Raw genomic sequence first — 24,863 nt, forward strand, 5'->3', positions numbered from 1 at the left:
AAGCAGAAGAGTGTCATGCAATCAACATCAAATTAGGAATCAGGAAACCTGGCTTTGGGAATTGGGACACTTACTAGGCAATCACCCCTCAGTAATCCTATCTTCCGACGAGAGAGAGAATACTTGCTTGTACCACCCTCAAAGATGCCTGTATACATGAAATGACCTAAAGTACGGTAAACTTCCTTCTTTAAAGAGTAAAGCATATTTAGTATTATGCTCAAATTCAGCCTCGCGGTCCTGCCACCGGGCACGGCTGGGTCTCCTTTCGAGCACGCCCCTGCTTTCCCAGCTGCAGCCCACGGAGGCCGGGAGCACTCCTCCAATTCCTTTGGGCTGTTCCCAGAGTAATCACATAGGGCTGAGGAGCAGGCAGCAGCAACATTAATTTAAAAAAAAAAAAAGTGGCAAATATTTATTTTAACACTTATTACTGACCATGCATTGTTCAAATCACCACATTGGTATTAACTCATTACAGGAAAGAACCCTAATATCTGTACTTCATACATAATACAGAAATTCCCAACTTTAAAAGGAAAAATTCTAATACATGTTGTATGAACATGTGTATCTGCATGAGGTTGAAAACATGGGCCAGGCAAGAGGAGAGCAAAAGTGAGAGGGGGAACAGGGGAGGGACAGGGAAAGCCGCCACGCGGGAGGGCAAGGAGCGCTGCCCCCAGCCTGAGAGCCCCAGCACAGCAGACCTGCCCGCATTTTCTGAGTTCTTAAGCGGACTGCAGTCAAAAACCTGGGGGGCAGGCGCCCGAGAAACGCACCAGGACGCCGAGAGCCACGCGCTGCCCTGCGGGGCCAGCGATCGCCCAGCCAGAAAGTGGTCTGCTCGCTTTCCCACTCTCCCGGCTTTGTACCTTCTCTCCCCGCCAATCTCCATCTAGCTCTTCTGTATATAAACTCGCGCTCAGTGATATCCTTCTCTGCTTCCTGTGAAAAGAGAAGCAGCCGGAAGAGAAGGTCCTCCACCTGCATCTCCAGGGATAAGATCACCAGGGTTTAAACCCCACAGGCGGGTGACCCTGGGGCCAGCTAAGGGCTGCCCACTCCAGCACTCCATAAATATTTACTGACGAAAGAACAAATTAACAAAGGAGGTATACGTGAACACAGGAAAATCCTAGGACAGTGGCAAAACCCGATTAAGGTTCTCTGGAGTTGAAGGATTTTTTTTTTTACTTTTAATAAATGGAAAAAGGGCAAGTAGGACAAATAATCAACTTTACAAAATGCACACACCATGTAAAAACTTTGAAGGGGAACCTTTTTCCTGTCTTTATAGAGTTTTATAGGAGAAAGCCATTTTTCTCAGGGTTGCCTAATTTTATTTATGAGTATATTATTTTATTTCAAGTTTCAAAAATTATATTCGCTTTCAAGTATTCTACCAGTTCCCACTTATTCTGTGCCTTTGGCAGTCATATTGGGTAAAAAAACGCTACCTTTTAAATTTGTTCTTCTAAGATTATCTCCTAAGCTCCTGGCTTTTTGCATTTTTGTCAAGATAGGACATGCTTATCAAACTAAACTCTTACCTTGGAAAATAAAAGAAAATAGTTTCTTAAAATCAAAGGCATTCAAGTACAGGAATGGGAGGACAATGTTCACAACTAAAATTACACAACCAAGTTAGCTTAAGGTAAGATGAGAGTAACACAAATTTCACAGGTATCATTATAAGCAAGTATAGGCCTGGAACATAGAAGGATCCATCCCATAACTATTTAACTATCTCTTCCTTTGCTCTTACATAGAATTTATTAATATGTTAGCCAAGTACTTCTTACATTAAATTATACTTAATTTGGTATGACAACACATATTTGCCCCAATAAACTGAGCTTCTCAAAGTCAGGAGCCACGGGAGTCTTTCATTTGTTTCCAGCAACTAGCACAAGGGCAATGAAGAGGTGTGCAAGTAAGCATTTGCTGACTGATTCTGAAATGAATAAAACTCATTCAGTCCAGAACCTAAGGGGTCAAATGATGAGTAAACCAAAACCAGAGGTCAATGGGCAAAACATTTACAGATTTAAAAAAAACAAAAAAACTGCGAGTAAACATTTAGTTATGTAACAATTTAAAAATAACAGCAATGATCATATAATTTTAAAAAGAAAAAGAAAGGCTTGAATGTGAATTTGCCACTTTCCAATTGGTAATAGGAGCTGCAGAAATGCAGGCAGTGTCTTCTAAGACAAATGTGGATTAAATACATATCCTTTCAATTAAAAAAAAAGATGACAATCATAAGGTCTTAAGTTATTGCTATAATATATACTCGAATAATTATCATGAAGATCAAGTGGTTTAATACATAACCCAATAATTATAAATAATGACGTGTGGTTTATTTGGCTCTAAACTAAAAATATTATCTCTTGAATAAACTAAAATCTACTTATAAATAAACAAAAATATATGTATGATAGAATATTTCAGCTTTGAATTTAAAATTTTCAATTATTTTTACCATTTTTCCATTTTGGTTTCTACTACAGTCCTTCCATAAAGCTGTCTAAAACCTTCTTATATGTAGGATATGACAGTCAGAATAAAAGCCCTGAAGATGTCCCCGAATCGGTGACTATGTTGACTTCCATGGCAAGGGTTTTTAACGGGAGGTTAAGGGTCCTGACCCTGAGATGGGGAGATTATCCTAGGTTATTGAGAGGGGCTCCAGTCTAATCACAGGAACCCGTAAAAGTGAAGAAAGTTCCTGACTCTGGTTAGGGAGAAAGACGTGACTACCCAAGGTCTGAGTGATGCAACATGGCAGCTGCGAAGACGGAGGAAGGGGCCACAGCCAAGGCACGAGGCTGGCCTCGGGACACTGGGCAGGGCACGAACACGGATTCTTCCCCTGGAGCCTCCAGAACAGGGTGCAGCCCGACCTCCAGGGAGGATGTCAGCCAGTGAGATCCTCGTCTGACTTCCAACCTACAGAACTGGAAGACAACACACGTGCGTTGCTTAAGCCACTAAGTTTACGGCAATTTGTTACAGCAGTGATAGAAAAGTAATTAGAGGGAAATTCTTTAAAGAGGAACACAGATAAAATAAACAGTGTCAAAGAGGTGTTTAGACTTGAAAGGCTTGGAAACTAGGTCATCTGAGGAATGAAGAAGGAAATGAGGATGAAAAGTCTTGAAGCTACATGATATTTTTATTCCAGTTATTCTGCTGCCTGAGGAATAGTCATATTGAGGAGGAAGTGCTTCATTTCCTTGTTGTTTCAGAGAGGACAACATCAAAGAGGCAGATGTGAACTCCATATAAGAGAATAACAAATAAATGCACCCAATAAATGAATGGGTTGCCTTAGAAAATAGTGGACTCCTGTCTCAGGAAGAAAAGGATTACCATTCACTGAAGACCTCAAACTCCTGAGCCAACAAGACTTGGACTGGAATTCTGGCTCCACTACTAGCTTGTTTCTGACTTTGAACAAATTACTTAAACCTCTACCCTTCAGTTTACTCATTTCTAAACTGAGATGAAAAATACCCATATGGGAGAGTCACCATGACAATTACACGAGATGAGGTCCCATTGCCCAGCCACTGCCTGGTACACAGGAGCTCACAGAACACAGCTATTACTACCATTATTACACAGCATCTCCAGTGATTTCTGTAAGAAGGCAGATAACCTCTAAGGTCTAACAATTTATTGTTAGCCCGACATGCCTTTGGATGCAGACGGGAAGAACCATTTTCTCCTTCTCTTAGAGTTCCTATCTTGGTCCACAGAGCAGGAAGTTCCTCCGTGAACCCCAAGTGGGCTGTGAGAGGCAGGAAAGTACCCTCACTCCTCAGGCGTGGAGTGACCTATGTGAGAACTAAGACTGCGAGAAGAAACTGACGATGGCTGGCTAACCCTTTCCCTTCCATCTTGAGCTCTGACTGACCAAAGGAGAGCACATGCTTTTGCTAGTCATGTCCTTCCAGTGAGATGACATATAAGCTCCCCTTATCGAACCAATTCATGTGTGAGCCAAACAAAGTGCTTTGACCTGCCTTTCAGTTTCTTTTTACCATTTTCCTGAATTTCTAACCCACTAACTTGCTCTCTGTCCCTTCTAGGAAAATCTGCTTCTGACTTCTGAAATGGAAATCAACAAGAGAGCAACTCCAACCTGACTCAACCAAACTGAATGATTTAGATTTGGATCGAATTTACTTGAAATATTTGCATCCTTTCCCTTCTGCATACTCAATACCTCAAATGTCAGGCAAATTCAGTCTCTCCCTATGTGAGATCATAACATTTTGTCAATGTTTTCCCCAGAATTTCTAAGAATTCTGGTCATGCAAATGGCAAATGAATGCTTATTATAATAAGGGTAAATATTCTCTGGCATATTTACCATGGATTGGAGATTCGACTCAGGTTTTGGGGATACTCCTCCCTGAATTCTAAACTCTGAACCATTGCTTATTGTTCTTGTTTTACACACTAGAATCATCTTACAAGTTCTTTTCTAAAGTTTGCTTCTTAATTAAGTGTGGGTATACATTTGAAAATGCACACTGTGAATGAATAATACACACTTATTTTACATTTTTAACATCATGCACAAGCTGTGGGAACATCTGGTATTTTGTAAATTTGGGCCTGTCCAGCTGCATTTCCTTTTACAAATGTGTCCACTGACATGCACAGGTTGTATTTCAATTTGAATTTTATACTCCTTCTCTTTCTAAAGGACATGTTGCATGATTTCAAACATACAGTTTATCTAAACTTTATATATGTCCTCTCCAAATATAAAATTAAAAGCTTGCCAGGTTATAAAATGAGGAAAAATATGAATGCTAGACAAAAGATGAAAAATCAATTTTAAATGGAACTGTCTCACTTCTCTATAACTTAACTGACTCAGTAAAAAAACACCTCTTGGAATAACTTACAATAAAAGAATACCTATGCTTAGGTATCTACCCTCTGAGTTAAAAGAAAATGATGCCATGATGAAGTGAACTTGAAGTGTTACTGGGTCAGCTATGCACCTTTTCCTCAGAAAAAAATGCACAAACAATTGTGCCATACATTTCCGGATGGTTGGTGGACAGCTTGAAGGCATAAATTAAGAAACCAAAGTGATGAGAATGTGCCACAATTTAAAATTATCTGACTTAAACCGTCATAAATAAAAACCAAAATGGAGCGGACCCCACATTCCTACTCAGCATTTAACCATGAATACACTTGCTGTGGCAAAGTCAATGGACAGGCTCACAGTCACCCCAGCCTTGGCTGGCTGTGGGGACGTGGGGCCTGCCCTCGCCTCGCCTGGGGTGGGGAAAGTGCCCTGGAATGAAGGCTCCTCCATCTTCCGCAGTGGTCTGACTGCTCTCCAGCCGCGTCACAGGTTCCAGCTCTGCAGCTGCCTCCCTGGACTGCCAGTTCCCTGCACGTCCACTCACTTCTCAACGCCCTTCCTGCGATGTTAATACGTGCTCGGACTTAAAACCACTTTTCTTTCTCTGAGATTCTAAAATGACGTTTGCCTGGGCCACTGCCTCTGCCTGTAGGGTTCCAGGTTCCCGCCCGGCACTGCTCTGGACGGGCTGTTCCACCTGGACTGAAAATACTCTGATCTCTGCCACCCCATTCCTCTCCCACCTTCGCAGACCGGCTCCGAGGCCCCTGGCTCTGAGGCTGCCTGTTCCATCTCATGACTTCCCAGGGGTTAAGAAGAAAGGCCCTGGAATAAGTCTCTTAAGTTCAAAGTGTGGCTCCTCTCTAACCAAAGAAGCGAGTTTCTTAACTCCCCTGATCCTCAGTGTCCTCATCTATAAGACAGAAGCGATAACAGCATCTACTTCACAGACGACGCGGCCACAGCTTCTACTTCAAGCAGCAGGGATCCTACAGAGACAGTCTGAGAAGGGGCAGGTTACGAGCTGAAAGCCAGCTTTATTGACTCCACACTTGTTCTCTATTCAAATATATCATGCTACCTCCCATTTTAAATCATCCTTTTTTGCCTCCATAAAAACAATAACAATGATTATCTCCTTTTTAGCAGTGGTGGTAAAATTTAAAACAAAGTTATTAACTGAATTACTTGGGTTGTAATAATAAGCAGATGAAGAAGTCATTCACTATCCACAACTGTGACCTGGTGAGTAATGTTAAAGCTTGCATTCTCCACAGACGCTTGAAGCTCTACCTCTATCAACCGCCAAATGCAAGATTTGTCATCCTTAGCCTTTCCACAGTATATCCAACACAATATTAACTATAATAATAATATTTGAGGTGGGTCACTGGGCAGGTTTGCCAATTTGGGGAAGAAGGTGGCAGTAGTAAAGATGGGCAACAGAAGATAAAAAGGAAGTTCCAAAGATGATACAGATACAGCTCAGCAGAGGAGACCAGAGGCTGGGAGATTTTCCAGAAAAGATAATGCCCTGGATCCAAGCACTCAGAATTCACATTTGTTTGTCTGGGTGAGAGGGTAGGAAGGGGAGAAGGACCACATTATCTGTCATCAGTGATAGTACACACTGACCAGGGGTCCGAGCTGGTGTTGGGGTCCAAGCAAAGGGCTCAGAGCCGAGCACAGGGTAGGCGTACAAGGAGACATACAACCCCATGGGTGATCCTGCCACCAAGCCACACACTGCACGTCTTCATGTGAAATGTTCCAAGGGCTCAACTGAACCACAGCAAGGCAGTTAGTCTGGGCTGGACACTGACATTCTTTCCACTTGTCAATGGGAAAGAATAGGATGGTGTATTTACCATAAAACTGCATATTATGAGGAGTATAACACGTAAAAATGTATGTGCAAATTAGAACAGTCAGGTCTGATTTAGATTACTTGCACATCTGTAATAAACGAAAAGGATTTCCCATTGAAAACATCTCATGCTTAGCAAAAAATAAAACACTAAACATATGTAAATGTTTCCAATTTCAAGAAAGGAAATAAAAGCAAATACAAAGAATTTAAAAGCAATTTTCATGTCTTGTAAAGAGTTTAAACTATCCTTTTCGTTACCTTGGTCACAGCCTTTGGAGAAAATGTCATTGCATCAACCACAGTGATGAGGTCGGCCGGGTGGAGTCGATCGAAGTACTTCACGCAGACATCGTAGGCGTGGAGCCACTCCGGAGGAGATGCTGGGGTTTGCTGAATGAGGTGAGGGTCTCCAGACCAGAACAACTTCTGTAACCAGATGGTGTACAGAGCGCTCGGGGAAAGCATCCGTCCATCCTTTTTAGGGATTTGGGGAACAAGTTTGGAAACAGATAAGATATTCTGACTAGAAAGAACTGGCTCCAATGCTTCAAGAGGACTCAGGTTTTCATCTATCAGCTTTTTGTAATTAAGACCTATTGAAAAAAAAAAGAAAGAGTAGGTGAGTATTTAATTCCAACATAAACATATAGGAACTTTCATACACACACAGTCCACTGCAAGGCTGAATGAATAAAGATTTATCTACCAATTTAGTTATGTAGATAGTTTAGTCTGTCTGTTGGCTCAGAAGATCTTTGTTCTAGTCCCAGCCCATAACTTAATCAACTGTGCAATTCTAGATGGGTGGCACATCTGTATGCCTCAGTTTCCCCATTTGTGCAATGGAGATGGCACCATCTCACTGACTCTTCACTGCCCCACCCTCTTTCCTTTATCAATGCATTCACTAAACTGCTTTGCTTTCATTTGTTATTTATCTGCTCATTTTACCTGAAGGTAGAGACTGAATCTTATTCCTTCTCTGGGTCTAGCTCAGAGTCTAGTTTGATTACTCAGCAAACAACTAATAAACAAGAAAACTCTCATAATTGTTATGAAGATGAAGATTTGAAAGCGCTTTGCAAATGATAAAGTAAAATACATACTGAGAGGTATTAATGTGTTTCAATTCTTAGCTATGAGCATAAAGATATACAGAAACCATTCCAAAGATTTCCATGATGGATCAACGATCCAAAGGCTCTTATTTTAAGGATTCCACATACATTTTTAAATAAATAGACTCCACTAAAGTGAAATTATGTCAAATTGCCTATTGTATAGCATCTCAGCCTTGTCATTTACATAGATAAAGTGTAGCTAATGTGGAGTGAGGAAAAACCTCTGGAGCAGTGCCAAAAACTTTGGATTTTAGTACCAGGTATATCATAAGACACTGTGTGACTTCCAATAGATTTCTTAATTTACTGTGATATTTAATTCCCTCCACTGTAAGTGAGGGAGTAGGAAAAGATAATAACTAAAGTCAATTAGCTTCACCATTCTGTGCTGTCAGATCTATGCCAGCCACAAGGCATGAATATGATTGTGTACAGAAAATCCCCTGATTTAATAAAAAGAAGGAGTCCAAGCAGGGAAGTGTTCACCTTACCTGATGCAACTACCTTAAATTTCTTCAGCAGCCGGATGTGGGTTTCTGGCTTAATAGTGTATTTCCCAAAGTCTGCACAGCCACAGCTTTCCAGAAGAGTGAAATAATACAGCAGCCTCTCGTGATCAAAGCCCCCAATAGTGGGGTAAATGTATCTGACCATGTGCCTGTGAAAGGCTTCAGGATCAGTGTTCAGACTCTCAAAAAGATGAAGGGCTTGGGCCCGATTTTCAATTTCTACTGTGGACAAACTGAAATTAAGAGACAAAGAAACCAAGTTAAGATTTGGTTCCTTTATTAAACCAAGTGCTGTTTTTAAACCCAGGAAGAAAGGCTACTTCTTACAGATGCTCCTTCCCACCTATTCAAGGACAGTCCACCCCCAGAATCAAGCAGCTTCTGTAAGGGACAGAGAGCAGCCGGACGCCTCCCGCAGGTGCTCCCGGGGCTGTCGGCTCCTGCGGGGACAGAGCGGCCCGTGAGGCCTCGTGTCACACCAAGGGCCCGCAGCCGGGAGGGGCGCAAATCTGCCCAGCTTCCACTACACGTCATCGACTCCAGTCGCAGGAAAAACTCAAAATCTGTGCTTTGTTACAGAAATTTAGATACATTTACTATTTCAGGATTTTAGGAGATGGCAAAAGGAAGAAATCATCCAAACTTTCAGGCATAAATTTTACATCCAAGAGTCTTGAATTGATATTCAGTAGACCAAGATGTTACACTGCATTCAATAAAAACAGGAAAGGATAAATAATCATACCCTCAATTGAATTATCTGTTAATAACCCCACTTGAATAAAAACATACTGTGCCGGTTTGAGTGTATTGTGTCCCCCAAATGCCATTATCTTTGTAGTCTTGTGTGGGGCAGAAGTTTTGGTGATGGTTGGATTTGCTTGGAATGTGCCCCACCCAGCTGTGGGCAATGATTCTGATGAGATGTTCCCATGGAGGCGTGGCCCCACCCATTCAGGGTGGGCCTTTATCGGTGGAGCTATATAAATGAGCTAACTCGGGGGGAGGAAGGAGAGTGCAGCTGGGAGTGATGTTCTGAAGAGGAGCAAGCTTGCTAGAGAGGAGCGTCCTGGGAGAAAGCCGTTTTGAGGCCAGAGCTTTGGAGCAGACGCCGGCTGCCTTCCCAGCTAGCAGAGGTTTTCCGGACGCCATTGGCCATCCTCAGGTGAAGGTGCCCGGTTGCTGATGTGTTACCTTGGACACTTTGTGGCCTTAAGACTGTAACTGTGTAGTGAAATAAACCCCCGTTTTATAAAAGCCTATCCATCTCTGGTGTTTTGCATTCTGCAGCATTAGCAAACTAGGACACATATTAATGTTTTCATCCTGAGTTACATGTCTTTGTAATTTAATAAAAACTGTTATTTAAGGTTAAACCATTGGAAAAAAACAAATTAAAGGTGTTTTTGTTTGGGTTTTGGAGGGGTGGATATTTGGTCTTTTGCTTTTCCCTATACAGAAATTCAAAGAAAAATACAATTCTTCCAATAAGACACTATTCAAACATTTACAAAAAAGTCCACATCTGTAAAAATGTCCTTGACTCCCCATGCTGAGCTAGCCTCCTGCAGCGACAGGCCACACACCCACCTCCCTCACCAGGTGAGAGCTGCCCAGCAGCGGACTGCAGCGCATCTTGACCCCGAGTCCCTCAGTACAAAGCACCAGGTCATGCCACGAAGGCAACAGTCAATGCATGTCTTAGGAAGACCAGACAGACGGGTCATGAGCAAAAAAGGACCCGGGGTCCCCTCTTAAGGACGCACACGGCGCAGTGCTCAGCTTGATGACATAGAGCATCCATCCAGAGGGACAAAAGTCCAGCGGAGTCACAGATACTGAGGGTTGAGGCACAGAGTGATATCCTAATTAAGAACAGGCCCACTAAAAGCTATGGCTTCAGAGGAGGTAGGAATCAGTGATAAGATGTGAACCAAAGTATAAAGGTCAGAAGGCACAAGGGCTCTACAAGAAACAAAGAGAATGAATGGCTGGCTGGTCAGAAAAATTTTGATACTATCACTACTCAACATACGTAATGTCTCCTCTGGAAGATAAAATACACATATTGGTAGATAAAAGCAACTCAGAGAGTTTCTGATGTTTCTTCAAAATCTGCAAAATGAAGTCTGGAAACCATAGACTGAAAACATACATAAACTGTAATCACATTAAGATGATTTGTACTGACAAAGACTGGCACACAGAACAAGTCCAATGAAGGAGGAAAAAACAAGTTTGTATGTATTACATCGATTCCATGCTAAGTTAATTAAAACTGGGCAATTATCAACTTAGAGATGAAGACACTGCCATCCAGAGAGGATCAGGGACTGGTCTACAACCAAACACCTGGCTGTCTGGATGCCAGGAGAGTGCTTCTCACCACACCACAAAGCCTGCAATCGACTCACGAACATCCCATGCCCCAAACAGCCACTTCAAACGCAGGATTCTCTCCGTGACAGATATTAGCTCTCTCCCTGGGCAACCTAAAAGAGCTCTCCTGTCATACCTCATGGCTGACACCCAAATTAACAAGCACCCGAGACAGAGTCATCCACAAAATGGCCACACATCAACTAAATCGTAACAGTCTTGCTCATCTGTGTTTGACCTGACTCTGAATATCGCCTCTCACAACTGACATTACTTTCCCCCCAGCAACGTATGCTTCTGTGCCTGAAGTTCAGTTTGCCCTACATGCAATTCCACCTAATTACCTTGTCAAGAGAAATACTGCAATAACTTTACTGACACGTGATAAATACCAAAACCTCCCTCCTCAGTAAATTACAATGTGCTAAGATCCTTTATAGATGCTAGAAATCAGTAACTCAATAGTTCCAATTGAAATAAGCTGTTATCTTCCCTTTGGAACAAGAAATGAAATCCCTGTTTAGGAAACAGTTCCAAAACACCCATATTCAAGAAAGCAGGGAGGAGGACTATCAAACCACTGTCAACCTTGCACTAATCAAGGTAATAATTACCCTTAAAGATGGTGTGAGTGCCTTTTCCCGAACGGAGCTTTAGCTACAAAGCAGCCGACACACCTGGTGCACACTTAACTTCCAGAGACAAACGAGAGGAAGAACCCAGCATTAGTTGTACTTAATGCAAAAGGAATACATTATTAGTGCTAGCCCCATGATTTAAGAGGTGGTGTAATGGCTTCATTTTGCCAATAATCCAGAAACATGGTTCAAGAACAGCTTGTGTTGAAAGGATGTATACATACCTGCAGGAAAAAAAGTATTTACATGCATTTTTTTCTTCACTCAATCTCAGACTGAGCAACAGTACAATTCCATTAGCAGACTAGAAGGGAAACCTAGAGGAGAAAAGGAAAGCAGGAAGGATGTAGGAGGTGGGTGGGAGTGGAGGAGAGAGGGACACTGGGAGAGAAGGAAGAGAGAGGAAGAGTCAGGAGATAGGGGTGAAAACTAAAACTTTAAAGAAAAGCTGCAGCACACTTGCCTCCCTTACCTCATTTAATCCTCATGATAACCCTCTGCGGAAGGTCTTGGATTCCTACTCAAGGAAGGAAGCTGAGGCTCAGGCAAAAATCACACAATTAGTAAGGGGTGGAGAAGGAGTCTAAGTTGAATATTTCAGGTTTCCTTTTCTGCTTCTACTCAACAAAGCAATAAAGCCTGCATTTCCTTCCTGAAATTTATGTTGCATGCAGTTCAGATGCAGCAGCTTGTAGACATTTTCCCCAAAGATTAATCCTAAAAGTATGAAGAATATGAATCCAAATTAAAGACTAGGATATGCGTGGACAATGGCTTTACCACTGACCTTTGTAAAACAAGAAAATTCTATCCCCTAAATTAAAACTACTCCAAACTGGGGAAAAGCTAAGACAGCAGCATAGAGAGGAGTGGAATTTAGCCAGTCCCCTGGAACAACTAATAAACAACCACGAACAACTAGTAAATAATCTGAAACAACTGCTGGGGGACAACTGTGACTGTCCACACATCGTACACCAACCTGGACTGGGTGGAATGCCTGAGATCACAGCATAAAATCTGTAAGTAAAAACCGTGGACCCGCCTCCCCCGATGGCAGACTGAGCTGCAAAACCACGCTGTGGTAGAAAGCAGCACTCTTCCAGCAAGCAAATACAGCTCAGGCCAGCTCCAACTGTGGTTTTAGTTAACAAATGTGGACTGCTGAACACAAGCTACAAACACAGACAAGCAGCAAAGTACTCTGAGGTCACTCCCAGTGGAGACGATATGGGGTTGACAAAAGAGGAAAACAGTTAATTAAAAAAGGGAAAAAAAATAGAGACATTTAGAGACCAACCTTAGAAAGCTGGAAAACACCTGTGCCCCAGAAGGGGGAGCCCAGTAGACCAGGTGTTCCATCCGACCAATCGGCGAAGCTGGGGGGCTATGGATGGGTTCTGAAAGGGGATGTTCTCCCCCTTTTTCTCTCTCTCAACCTGCAGGCTCAGTGGAGAGACCCTCAGCCATTTTCAGTTCACAGAGCTCTGACCCAAACAGGGGTGGAGTTGACAGAGTCAGAGAGACAAAGAAACTACTGAAATGCAGAAGACAGCTCCCTAGGGACTGTATCTTCCCTAAGAGGAAGGAGGTGAGGCCCAACTCAAGATGACGGTAGCATGCTATTGTGAGAATAACAGTGCTGAACAGTGTGTGAATGTGGTGGAAAGGGGAAGCTTAGAGTCACATATGTCACCAGAAGGGAAGTTGGAGGTTAAAAGATGGGAATTTATAAAACAGTGAAACTTGTGGTGGACAATTTCTGTGATTACTGTAGAAATATTCAAAATCTCTTCCATGAACTAGAACAAATGCATGACACTATAACTAGAAGTTAATAATAGAGGGGTGTATAGGGGAAAAACATACCAATTGCAAACTATGTACTACATTTACTAGTATTTTAACTTTCTTTCATCACCAGTAACAAATGTATTATACTAATACCATGAGTCAATAATGGAGGGGGTGGGGTTAGGGGTATGGGAGGATTTGAGTTTTCTTTTTTGTTTTTATTTCCTTTCTGGAATAATGGATGCACAAGTGTATGATGGTACCATGGGCAACTGATTGTGCACATTGGATGATTGTATGGTATGTGAACAATTTCAATAAAATTGAATAAAACAAACAAACAAAAACTACTCCAACTTTAAAGAAATAACCAAAGACATTTGCCAAATAACTGCTTCAAAGTGAGTGTGATGTAACAGAAATGAACTGCAATGCTTCCTGGCAGCTAAACATATAAACACTCAGGGAAAGTGCAGATGCAATACTCATGGTACTTTTCAGTTTTGCCAACAGTTTGGCCAAGGGCCCTTGCAAGACATAAAATGGAAGTTAACTTTTCCAAAGTCAACCAGATAGTTGATGGCAGAATAGAGGAGCATCTCAGAGTCTCTTTCCTGTCACGACAGCACTTTCTCTGTGTCTTTACAGAACATTTTATGACACAAACAGGGAGGTGAAGTTAAAGAACAGTGAACAGGCTTCATCTCTTCCCTAAGGACAAAGCTGACCCCTTAAGCCTTTTAATTTCTCTAATAATAGGTTGTTCTAGTTTGCTAACGCTGCCAGAATGCAAAAAACCAGAAATGCATTAGCTTTTATAAAAGGGGGTTTATTTGGTTACACAGTTACAGTCTTAAGGCCATAAAGTGTCCAAGGTAACACATCAGCAATCTGGTACCTTCACTGGAGGATGGCCAACGGCGTCCAGAAAACCTCTGTTAGCTGGGAAGGCAAGTGGCTAGCGTCTGCTCCAAAGTTCTGGTTTCAAAATGGCTTTCTCCCAGGATGTTCCTCTCTAGGCTGCAGTTCCTCAAAAATGTCACTCTTAGTTGCTCTTGAAGTGTTTGTCCCTTCTTAGCTTCTCCGGAGCAAGTGTCTGCTTTCAACGGCCATCTTCAAACTGTCTCTCATCTGCAGCTACTCTCAGCTTCTGCGCATTCTTCAAAGTGTCCTTCTTGGCTGTAGCAAGGCTGTTCATTCTGTCTGAGCTTATACAGGGCTCCAGTGAACTAACTAAGGCCCACGCTGAATGGGCGGGGCCACACCTCCATGGAAATTATCCAATCAGAGTTATCACCCACAGCTGGGTGGGGTACATTTCCATGGAAACAACCTAATCCAAACGTTCCAACTTAATCCCCACTATGTCTGCCTCTACAAGACTGCATCAAAGAACATGGCTTTTTCTGGGGGACATAATATATACAAACCAGTACCTAGGTTATATAGTGTCATATTATTACCTCACTAACAAAAATATTTTAAGAAACATCATGGCACTAAAAAAGCAGGCAGCCGTACACCGCGGAGATATTGCGGGCTCAGTTTCAGACTAGCACAATAAAATGATTATCGCAATAAAGCGAGTCGCACAAATTTTTTGGATCGTCTGTGGATATAAAAGCTATGCTTACACCATACTGTAGCACATTAAGCGTGCAACAGCATTTTGTCTAAAAAAACAATGTACATACCTTAGTCAAAAAAACGCATTATTGCTAAAAGTGGCTAACCATCATCTGAGCCTTCAACAAGTCGCCATCTCCTTGCTAGTGGAGGGCCTTCCCTCTGTGGATGGCTGCCGACTGATCAGGGTGGTGGCTGCCAAAGGCTGGGGTGGCTGTGGCAAATTCGTAAGACAAGACAACAAGGAAGTTTGCTGCACTGATTGACTCCTCCTTTCACGAAAGATGTCTCTGTAGCATGTGATGCTGTTTGACAGCATTTGACTCACAGAACTTCTTTCAAAATGGGAGTCAATCCTCTCATACCCTGCTGCTGCTTTATCAACTAAGTTGACGTAATATTCTAAATCCTTCATTGTAATTTCAACAATGTTCACAGCATTTTCACCAGGACTGGATTCCATCTCAAGAAACTACTTTCTTTGTTCATCCTTAAGAAGCAATTCCTCATCCATGCAAGTTTCATCATGAGATTGCAACAATTCAGTCACATCTTCAGGCTCCATTTCTAACTCGAGTTCTGTTTCTATTTCCACCAATACCCATCCATGAGGGTTGGAATCAACTTCTCCCAAACTCCTGCTGATGTTGATATTTTGACCTCCTCCCATGAATCACAGATGTTCTGAATGGCATCCAGAATGGTTTCAAGAAGGGTTTCAACTGAATTTTCCCAGATCCATGAGAGGAACCAATGTATCAATAGCCTTCCGAAATACATTTCTCAAGTTATTAGACTTGAAAGCTGAAATGACCCCTTGATCCATGGGCTGCAGAATGGATGCTGTGTTAGCAGGCATGAAGACAACATTTATCTTATTGTACATTTCCATCACAGCTCTTGGTGACTGTCAACGAGCAGTAATATTTTGAAAGGAATCTTTTTTTTTTTCTGAGCAGTAATTCTCAACAGAGTACTTAAAATATTCAGTAAACCATGTTATAAACAGATGTGCTATCTTCCAGGCTTTGTTGTTTTATTTACAGCGCACAGGCAGGGTAGATTTAGCGTAATTATTCTTAAGGGTCCTAGGGTTTTCAGAATTGTAAATGAGTGCTGGTTTCACCTTCAAGTCACCAGCTACATCAGCCCCTAACAAGAGAGTCAGCTTGTCATTTGCAGATTTGAAGCCAGGCACTGACTTCTCTCTAGCTAGGAAAGTCCTAGATAGCATCTGCTTCCAGTAGAAGGCTTTCACCTACATTGAAGATGGCTACATTGTTTAGTGTAGCCACCTTCATCAACGATCTTAGCTAGCTCTTCTGGATAACTTGTTGCAGCTTCTGCATCAGCACTTGTGCTTCACATTGCACTTTTATGCTAACAGGAGACAGCCTCTTTCCTTAAACCTCATGAACCAACCCCTGCTGGTTTCAAACTTTTCTTCTGCAGCTTCCTCACCTCTCTTGGCCTTCACAGAATTGAAGACAATTAGGGCCTTGCTCTGGATTAGGCTTTGGCATAAAAGAATGTTGTGGCTGGTCTGATCGTCTCCATTATCAGCAATAAGGCTGTTTTGCTTTCTCATCATTCATGTGTTCACTGGAGTAACACTTTTCATTTTGTTTAAGAACTTGTCCTTTGCATTCAAAACTAGGCTAACTGTTTGGCACAAGAGGCCCACCTTTTGGCCTATCTCGGCTTTCAACATGCCTTTCTCTAGCTTTTGATTTAAAGTGAAAGACATATAACTTCTCCTTTCACTTGACCACTTAGAGGCCACTGTGGGTTATTAATTGGCCTAATTTCAATATTGAGTGTCTCAGGGAACAGGGAGGCCCAAGGAGTGAGAGAGAGAGTGGTGGAACAGCTGGTCAGTGGAGCAGTCTGAAAACATTCAACATTCATCGATTAAATTTGCCATATTATATAAGTATGGTTTTGCAGGGCCCCAAAACAATTACAATAGTAACAAAGATCACTGATCACAGATCACCACAAAAGAGAGAATAATAGCAAAAATTTTTGAAATATTGTGAGAATTACCAAAATGTGGCACAGAGACACAAAGTGAGCACGTGCTGTTGGAAAAATGAGGCTGACAGACTTGCTTGATACAGGATTGCCACAAACCTTCAGTTTGTAAAAAGCACATTACCTACAAAACGCAATAATGTAAAGGGTAACGAAATGAGTTATGACTATGTAGCTTATAATTGACTTGAAAAAGAATTGTTCAAACATCAAATGTGGAGATCAACATGGCGACATAAACAGCTACTGAAAATTCCTCTCCAGAGACTGAACGAGAAAAAGGACAATTCTGAACTGTTTGAAACTCTGGAGGAGGATATAGACTGGAGAAGGGCCCTGCAAGTGCTGAATTGAAGAACAAGAAGAAACATCAGGTAGGAATTTTCCATACCTGACCAGCCGGTCCCCTCCGCTCCCCCTTGCTCAGTCTCCAAGCGGGAAAGGCACAGAATCAGCAGATGGGACCCCTCCCACCAGGGACACAGATATTAAAATCTCTCACAGCAGTGAGACATCACCCACTGTTTGAAGACCCAGGGGACAGGGGAGGACATTTCCAGAACCAGGTCAAAGAATGACAAATAGACTGAGAAAACGTGGGCAGAGACTGTTCCCAGCCCTGGGTCTGAAAGCCCTTCCCCCACCCTTGAGGGAAGCAGCAGCCAGCAGCTGTTTCCTTGCCTTGGGGACGGCTGGAGCACTGGATCGGCTGAGGCAGTACTTTGTCACAGGTGGAGCCCCACATCGAGTCACATTTTGGCCACCAAAGTGAGGGCATAGGATCCTGCAGTTTCAGCTCACCTGAGCTCAGAGACAAAGCAGCCTCTGAAGATGATTAAGTTACCAAACAGTGCCCATCTGCTGGACATTCCAGAAAGTGCAAGGAAATTGAAATACTTTTAAAAGAATGCTTCAGACCCTTTATTAGGACAACAGGAGCCGGTCAACATGCGCTGTATGGAAACCCGGCCTTGATTTGGTTGAGAAATATGGAAGACCCAACTTCTTTCACTGTGGAAGAAATGGGAATGTCCTCATATAGATAGGGGTGGTTAATGCATAACTATGTGATTATACAGGGAATCATTGATTATTTCTTTAGGACGGATTGTATGGTGTGTGAATAAAACCATCTAAAAAATAAACAGAGGGATATGAGTGCTGGAGAAAACGTGGAGATAAGGATGTACCTAAACACCGTTGGTGGGGAAGTAGAATGATGCAGCCCATCTGGAGGGCAGTGTGGTGGTTCCACAGGAAGCTAAGCATGGGGTTGCAACATGGTTCTGCAACCATGTTATTGGGTAAATAGTTGGAAGAACTGAAAAGAGGGACACAGACAGACATTGCACAGTGAGATTTATGGTGTCAATATTCACAATTTACAGTGATGAACACAATGGCAAACTATGGTGTATACATACAACAGAATATTGAGCTGTTACAAGAAGGAATGAAGTTGTGAGGTGAATGGACGTTGAGGAGACTATATTGAATGAAATAAACCAGAAATGAAAAGAAAAACATTATACCGCCTTACTAATATGGACTAACTATAATGTACAAACTGTGAGAACTGAATCTGAGAGCATAGGTTATCAGGGGAAGGCTTATTGTAAAGGTTCCTAGATTGTAAGCTCTTACAGTGGTTACATATATTCCTGAGTTGTAACGGTTATTTCTAAATTCTGAGATGCTGAGCTCTTTGTGTATAACCGGGTCAGCCCCTGGAACTCTGGGTAGTTTGTGTGACACCTGCCAACTCAGAGACACAGTCCCGCAGCTGTGAGTGTCAGCATTACCCCATACAGCAAATGAAAGAGAGATCAGACTTCAATTAGAGATATGAACAAAATGTACTTGATTAGGACTAAGGTAAATGGACTAAAGGGTAAAAGACAATACTGATGGTGTTTTAAAATTTCAACTTCTGTATGAGACCAAAGGAAGAGATGTTTATTAGGTGCAAAATCTGTATTTTTTTGTAACACACTATATAATTTAACTTGTATGGTCCGTTTAGTCAAATACCATAATTACATGGAACTTTGAATAGGGAGTGAAATTTGGTTGGTTTGTTCTGGTTAATGTGAAGCCCAGATACATCCCAGAGTAATCTGGGCAGAGAATAAAAATATATTTGCAAAGCTCCCTTGAGGGACTGGGGGAGTCAGTGGAAATTTTAAATTTTCCCCACCTGGAGAATTGCTGATACTCTCAAAAATAGTGAGGACTACGAATTTAGAAGGCCGAGCCCTGGATCTTGGGGCTTGCCCTTAAGAAATTTGTTACTGCAAAGGAGAGACTGAGCTTACTTAAAATTGTGCCTAAGAGATGTCCCCAGGGAACCTCTTTTGTTGCTCAGATGTGGCCTCTCTAAGCAAACTCTGCAGGTAAACTCACTGCCCTACCCCCACCCCCACATGGGACATGACTTCCAGGGGCTTAAATCTCTCTGGTAATGTGGGACATGACTCCTGTGGATGAGCCTGGACATTGTGGGATTGAAAAAGCCTTCTTAACCAAAAGGGGGAAGAGAAATGAAACAAAATAAAATCTCAGCAGCTGAGAGATTTCAAAAGGAGTCGAGAGGACATTGTGGAGGTTATTTTTATGTTATACAGGTATCCCTTTTTAGGTTTTAGTGTATTAAAATAGCAAGAAGGAAATACCTAAAACTGTGGAACTGCAACCCAGTATCCTTTATTCTTGAAGACAATTGAATAAGTATGTACTTACACTATGTGACCATGTGACTGTGAAAACCTTGCGGCTCCCATTCCCTTTATCTAGAATATGGACAGATGAGTAGTAAAAGGGGGACAAAAAGTAAATGAATAATAAGGAGGGATGGGGGTATGGGATATTTTCAGTGTCCTTTTTACTTTACTTTTTATTCTTATTCTTTTTGTGTGTGGTAATGAAAATGTTCAAAAACTGACTGTGGTGATGAATTGCACAACTATATAATGGTACTGTGAACAACTGATTGTACACTGTGGATGACTGTATGGTTTGTGAATATATCTAAATAAAATTAAATTTAAAAAAAATAAAATGTGGAATTAACACTAATAACTACATTTTTTTTTCAGGTATTTTGTATCAGACTCTTAAATTTTACAGCAGTTCTGCAAAATGGGATAAGAATACTCAGTTTTCAGAGGAGGAGCCTTAGGTGAAAGCATATAAAACAGCTTGTCTCTCAAGAACACACCAGGAGAGTCATACACCCAGGGTTTGAACTCAGGTTTGCTGATTCAATGCCTGAGCACTTTCCGCTGTTCTCAGATGCAAACAGGCCAAGGGCATCTTCTTGTTTATGGCTTATGCCACCGTCTGGGGGGTTTGAATCTTTAGAGGGGAGTGCCTGAAGGATTACAACATGGAAAGGAACCGCTTCCATTTTGGCAATGGTAGTAATCGATTCTTCCATTTCTAGGGCTTGTATATTTCTTCTTCTGCACAATGCAAATCACATTCCTAATCATGTTCCTTTTTCCCCTTAGGTCCAAAGAAAGATCAAAACCAAATTTACGAATCAATTTTAGTAACAGTAAGACCTGTGGCCTGAATATCTACATTCAACCTTCCTACTCCAATGTGTATTTTTCCTGGTCCTAAATTTTTACTTACTTTAAAATTAAATGAAATAATATACCATTAATAAGCAACACTACCTTTAATAGCAAGGGAACAATGTGGGATCAAATCTTCCCCTCTCCATACACATAACCACACCACACTTACTCGTCGATTAAACCAGGCTTCTTTAAGGAAGAAAGAGATGGAAGAGAAGGCACCATGTGGCACCCTGGACACAAGGCTGCATCACAGCCACCGTGTGATTCTGTGTATCTTCTGACTCAGTTCAGAACGTGGAAGGTACATTACGCTGACTCACAGCCTTAACTTTCTCTTGCCCACTGTGTATCTGAGGTCAAAGGAACCCTACCACAACCCATGGAACTGGTTGTGAAAAAACAACCCAGCACCTCCACAGTCCCTGCGACCAATGCGGAGGACGGTATCAAATCACATGCACAATCCCCTGGGTGACTAGGGGGTCTGGCCTTCAGATCTGCTGTTTAAACATGAAGGGGAAAGATGGGAGGTGTTCCTAAGTCCGACAGTCAAAAATTACCATTTTCTTTAGTTCTCCTCCTTCGCTCACATTGCTCCGGCCGTGGTGGTCTTCCTTTAGTTACCCAGAAACACCAGGGTCTTTCCCACCCCAGCTCCAAGGCCCAGGCTGTCCCTTCCTCTCTGCTCCTTCACAAGCAGCGAGCTCTTTTCTCTTCAGGTCCCAACAGAAACCTTCCCTGTCTGCTCCTTGTGTGTTTGCCTTCACTGCACTATAACCTGCAATTCTTTTTTGGCTTTCTGTGTTGTATGGCAGGGGGGTGGGTGGGTGGGGAGGTGGGACAAACACTTATGTGTCTGTCTGGTTGTCTTGTTCGATGCTCAATACCATACCTGGACTATAGCACACACTCAGGTACTCAATATTTAAAGAATGAATGAACATAGTCCTGTTTTATCAGCCAGAAGCATCCTCTGGCATTTCAAAATGATCCTGCGCCAAACCAAACTGAAAGACACTCATGGTAGCAGAATTAATAAGAACAGGAGAGAAATTCAGGAAAAACTGCCACAGTACCACAGAGCCACTGGCTTATACATATCACCCAGACTTTCTCGAATCTTCATGACTCTGCTAGGTAAGGGTAATAGCTACTCTAACAGAGAAAACTGCAGAAAAGGGTGCACACTGTTCAAGGCTGGGGGCTACAAGCAGTGGATGTGGGACGTGAAACTTGGTTTGACTCCACAATGCCAGCCCAGCAGGCCACACTGTGCACTTGTGGCTAGTGATGTCTGTGAGATCCACAGTGCTCAGAGCAGCCCGAGGTGAACCTGCCTCTGAAGGCGGCCGTCAGCGGTCACTCGGCCCTGAGCCTAGGTAGCTGGATGTGCCTGGAAGAACCAAGAGGCTGAGCAAGCCATGCCTGCCACATGGAACTGACACCAGGCACTCATGGCCTTCCAAAGCCATCACTGCTTTAAAAATGGGGAGCAGGGTGGTAGAAAAGAAAACCGGGAACTCAAGCATGGGTGTTTATGAGAATATCTCTCTCACAGTAGCAAAATCACAGCAGTAGCTGCCATTAAGCAAGTATCAACCATGAGTCAGGGAACATAGATGTTTTACCATGAAGTCATTTAATTTTTATTATTCCTTACTTAAAGGTGAAGAAACTCAGTTTTGGGAGAGTGGACATAGAGCTGGAAGGTGACACATTAGGATCTGCTCCGGCTACCTGGATCTGGAAGCTCCACTGCATAACGCGGCCTCCACAGACCCGCGTGCGCTGCCTGAACGCGCCGAGGCAGGTCTCCAAACCAGTCAAGAAGTAGGCTCGAGTAGAATTACAGGGAAAATGGACTTCAGTGGGGGGGAAATGACTTCTTAAAGAAATAGTAAAACAAAACCCTAAGGGAAAGAACATTATTTCTCTTGTGACTCTGAAACCTTAACTTGACAATGTCATTGAATCAATAAGTCAATACGGGGTCATTTCCATGGTCTTAACAAAGCCGATTTTTAACACCTATGTACCAAGTTTACTTAAATGACAGTAAGGCAAGCCACTGCCTTGTAAGTAAAGAACAGGCAGCACCAATCACCACTTGCCATATCAACATCAGGTGCTTTGTCACAAACGATGGTGCCAGGAGGTGAGGGCCCGGCCTTCATCACCTCTGCCTGACCACACTGCATCAGGCCTGAGCACGTGCCGGTGAACTATTCTGCATAGTAATCAATTGCTTGATAATGTATAACATTCAGAGACCAATGAAGCATCCTCTTTGTGTAGATACGATATCCTTTTATATAATATAAAGAAAGAAAAAAGATATTTAATAAAATACCAATATTTGCATACCACAATAATTTATTTGAATATATTAATATGCCTCGTACATGGTGGTCAAATCATTATTTATCATAGATAACACTATCATCCATGTAGCAATCTGATAAGTATTTAAAAACTAGCATGTTAAAATTTCAGAATGACTTATAAAAATTAAAGACAAGCACTTCTTGACTGTTCAGCAGGATCTGACCAGTTCAAAACTCCTTCCCCTCTTTAACCTCTCTTCCCAGGCTTCCCTAATATGAGATTCCCCTGCTTTTCCTCCTCCTCCCTGGCTGCTCTTATTTTGTCTCAGGCAGGCTCCTCCTCCTCTCCCTTTAAATGGGGGCCCCCAAGGTCCTGCCTCACGTATCTCTCCCTTCCACCCTAAGCAACAGCATCCACATCATGGATTATTTATCACCTATGTGCAGGCCATGCCCAAATTAGTATTTCCAGCACAGTCTTCTCTTTTGATAAACATCTATAATGTACAACCACCTGCTTAGCCTTTCCTCTTGGTGTTCTGATATGAATAACTTCTCCATTCCATTCCCTTTTCCTCATCCTCCCTTAAAATTAACTTTTCCTCAGCCACGGTTCACTGCCTCGCTGAATGACGTGACCGAATAAAAACTCGGAGATGATTCCTGACACCTCCCCTTTCACTCGCCTCCATATCTGGTTTATCTTTGTATCCAATTTATTAAGTACTATCTCTTTCCTCTTCTAAATATCTCTGAAAACCATTCTCACTGCTCCTTCATCTTCCCAACTCCACTCCACGCTAGGGTCGCCTGTCACGCAGCCCTAACTGGTCTACCCCAGCTGCCTTAGAATTTCTCCCAACGTGGCAGCCAAAGTCACCTTGTCAAAATGCATGTCTGATCACACCATCATCCTCTCCCTCACCAAAACCCTTACGTAACCTTCTAATACCCAAAAGGAAAAGCCAGGAGCCTTTGAAGGAGCCTCGCAGTCTTGTGTGGTCTGAATCCAGGGCCCCTCCCCAGTCTCCCTTCACAGCGTGCCCGCCTGACCCTCAGGCTTGCACCAACACTGCCCACGGAGCAGGCCCCTATTCATTACGCTCCTTCCCACCCCAGGCCCTTGGCACTTACTGTTCTGGCTACCTAGAAAACATTCCCCTCTCCTTGTAATGCAGTTAATTCTAACTTAATCTTGAGGTCTCCTCTCAAACACTGGTTCCTCAGGAAAGCCTTCCGTAACTGGCCAAATCCCTCTAATTAGGCTCTCTTTGGTACCTACCACAGTTCTCAGTTCACTTTTGCTTATACCCTAATTTGCCTATCATCTGTCTCCCAAATTAGACTGTAAGTTCCGAGCCAACTAGGCACCTGCTTTTGCTCCCCATTAGAACCCTTTTGCCTAACACTGTGCCGAGAGCACCATCAACTTGCCATAAAAGCATGTGGATAAATAAATGGATGAATGAATAATAAAGTGCTCACTCAGGGCCATTATTACTGAAAAGCAAAAATTAATAGGCTATTGTTAGAATATTAGTGAATCAAAGATGTATAAAGAAAGAACTACCAAGATACTAGTCTACCAAAGCTAAAAAGGAAATTTTAAATTGAACTTTAAAACTTCAACTTTAAGACTCTCTTAAAATAGTCTCTGAAAAGAGAGAAATGGAACGAAGCCTGCATGTGAACTGTGTGCTTACCCACTGTCGGTGAACAGGAACTCCAAGTGGGTCACAGAAACTTCCCAACAGGGGACGCTGTACCGCTGTGCCAGGGAAAGGGCGATGCTATATACGGTGTCCTCCAGGGTTCTTGATGAGGGAAGGGCAGAAGAGAAACACGTTGCCTCAGTTAGCAGACACAGTGCTCGTTAGAACGGCTCTCCAGCTGACAGGGGTGCAGTCAGTGCAGCCCTAAGAAGACACTGCACATCATCCAGGAACAGCGCTTCCAAGGAATGGCACAGCTCCTTTCTCACTGCGGTGCATTTCAGTTCACCAAGGCGTTGTCCAGACCAGTGGTTCTCAACCAAGGGTGATTTTGCTCCCCCCTCCCAGGGGACATTTGGCAATGTCAGG

General features: G+C 42.6%; 1 protein-coding gene across 2 annotated transcripts in view; it reads right to left on the reverse strand.

The window, feature by feature from the left end:
* The window catches only part of NBAS (NBAS subunit of NRZ tethering complex), a 397,863-nt gene that overhangs the window by 100,152 nt on the left and 272,848 nt on the right, over nt 1-24,863 (reverse strand). For both annotated transcript variants that reach the window (XM_037813443.1, XM_037813445.1), the window contains exons 42-44: nt 24,486-24,596; nt 8,386-8,636; nt 7,032-7,366 (exon numbers count right to left, since the gene is read on the reverse strand). In XM_037813443.1, coding sequence (XP_037669371.1) covers nt 7,032-7,366; nt 8,386-8,636; nt 24,486-24,596 — 697 coding nt within the window. The remainder of the gene's footprint in view (nt 1-7,031; nt 7,367-8,385; nt 8,637-24,485; nt 24,597-24,863) is intronic.

This window comes from Choloepus didactylus, chromosome 20 (assembly GCF_015220235.1).
Source record: "Choloepus didactylus isolate mChoDid1 chromosome 20, mChoDid1.pri, whole genome shotgun sequence".
Taxonomy (NCBI): domain Eukaryota; kingdom Metazoa; phylum Chordata; class Mammalia; order Pilosa; family Megalonychidae; genus Choloepus; species Choloepus didactylus.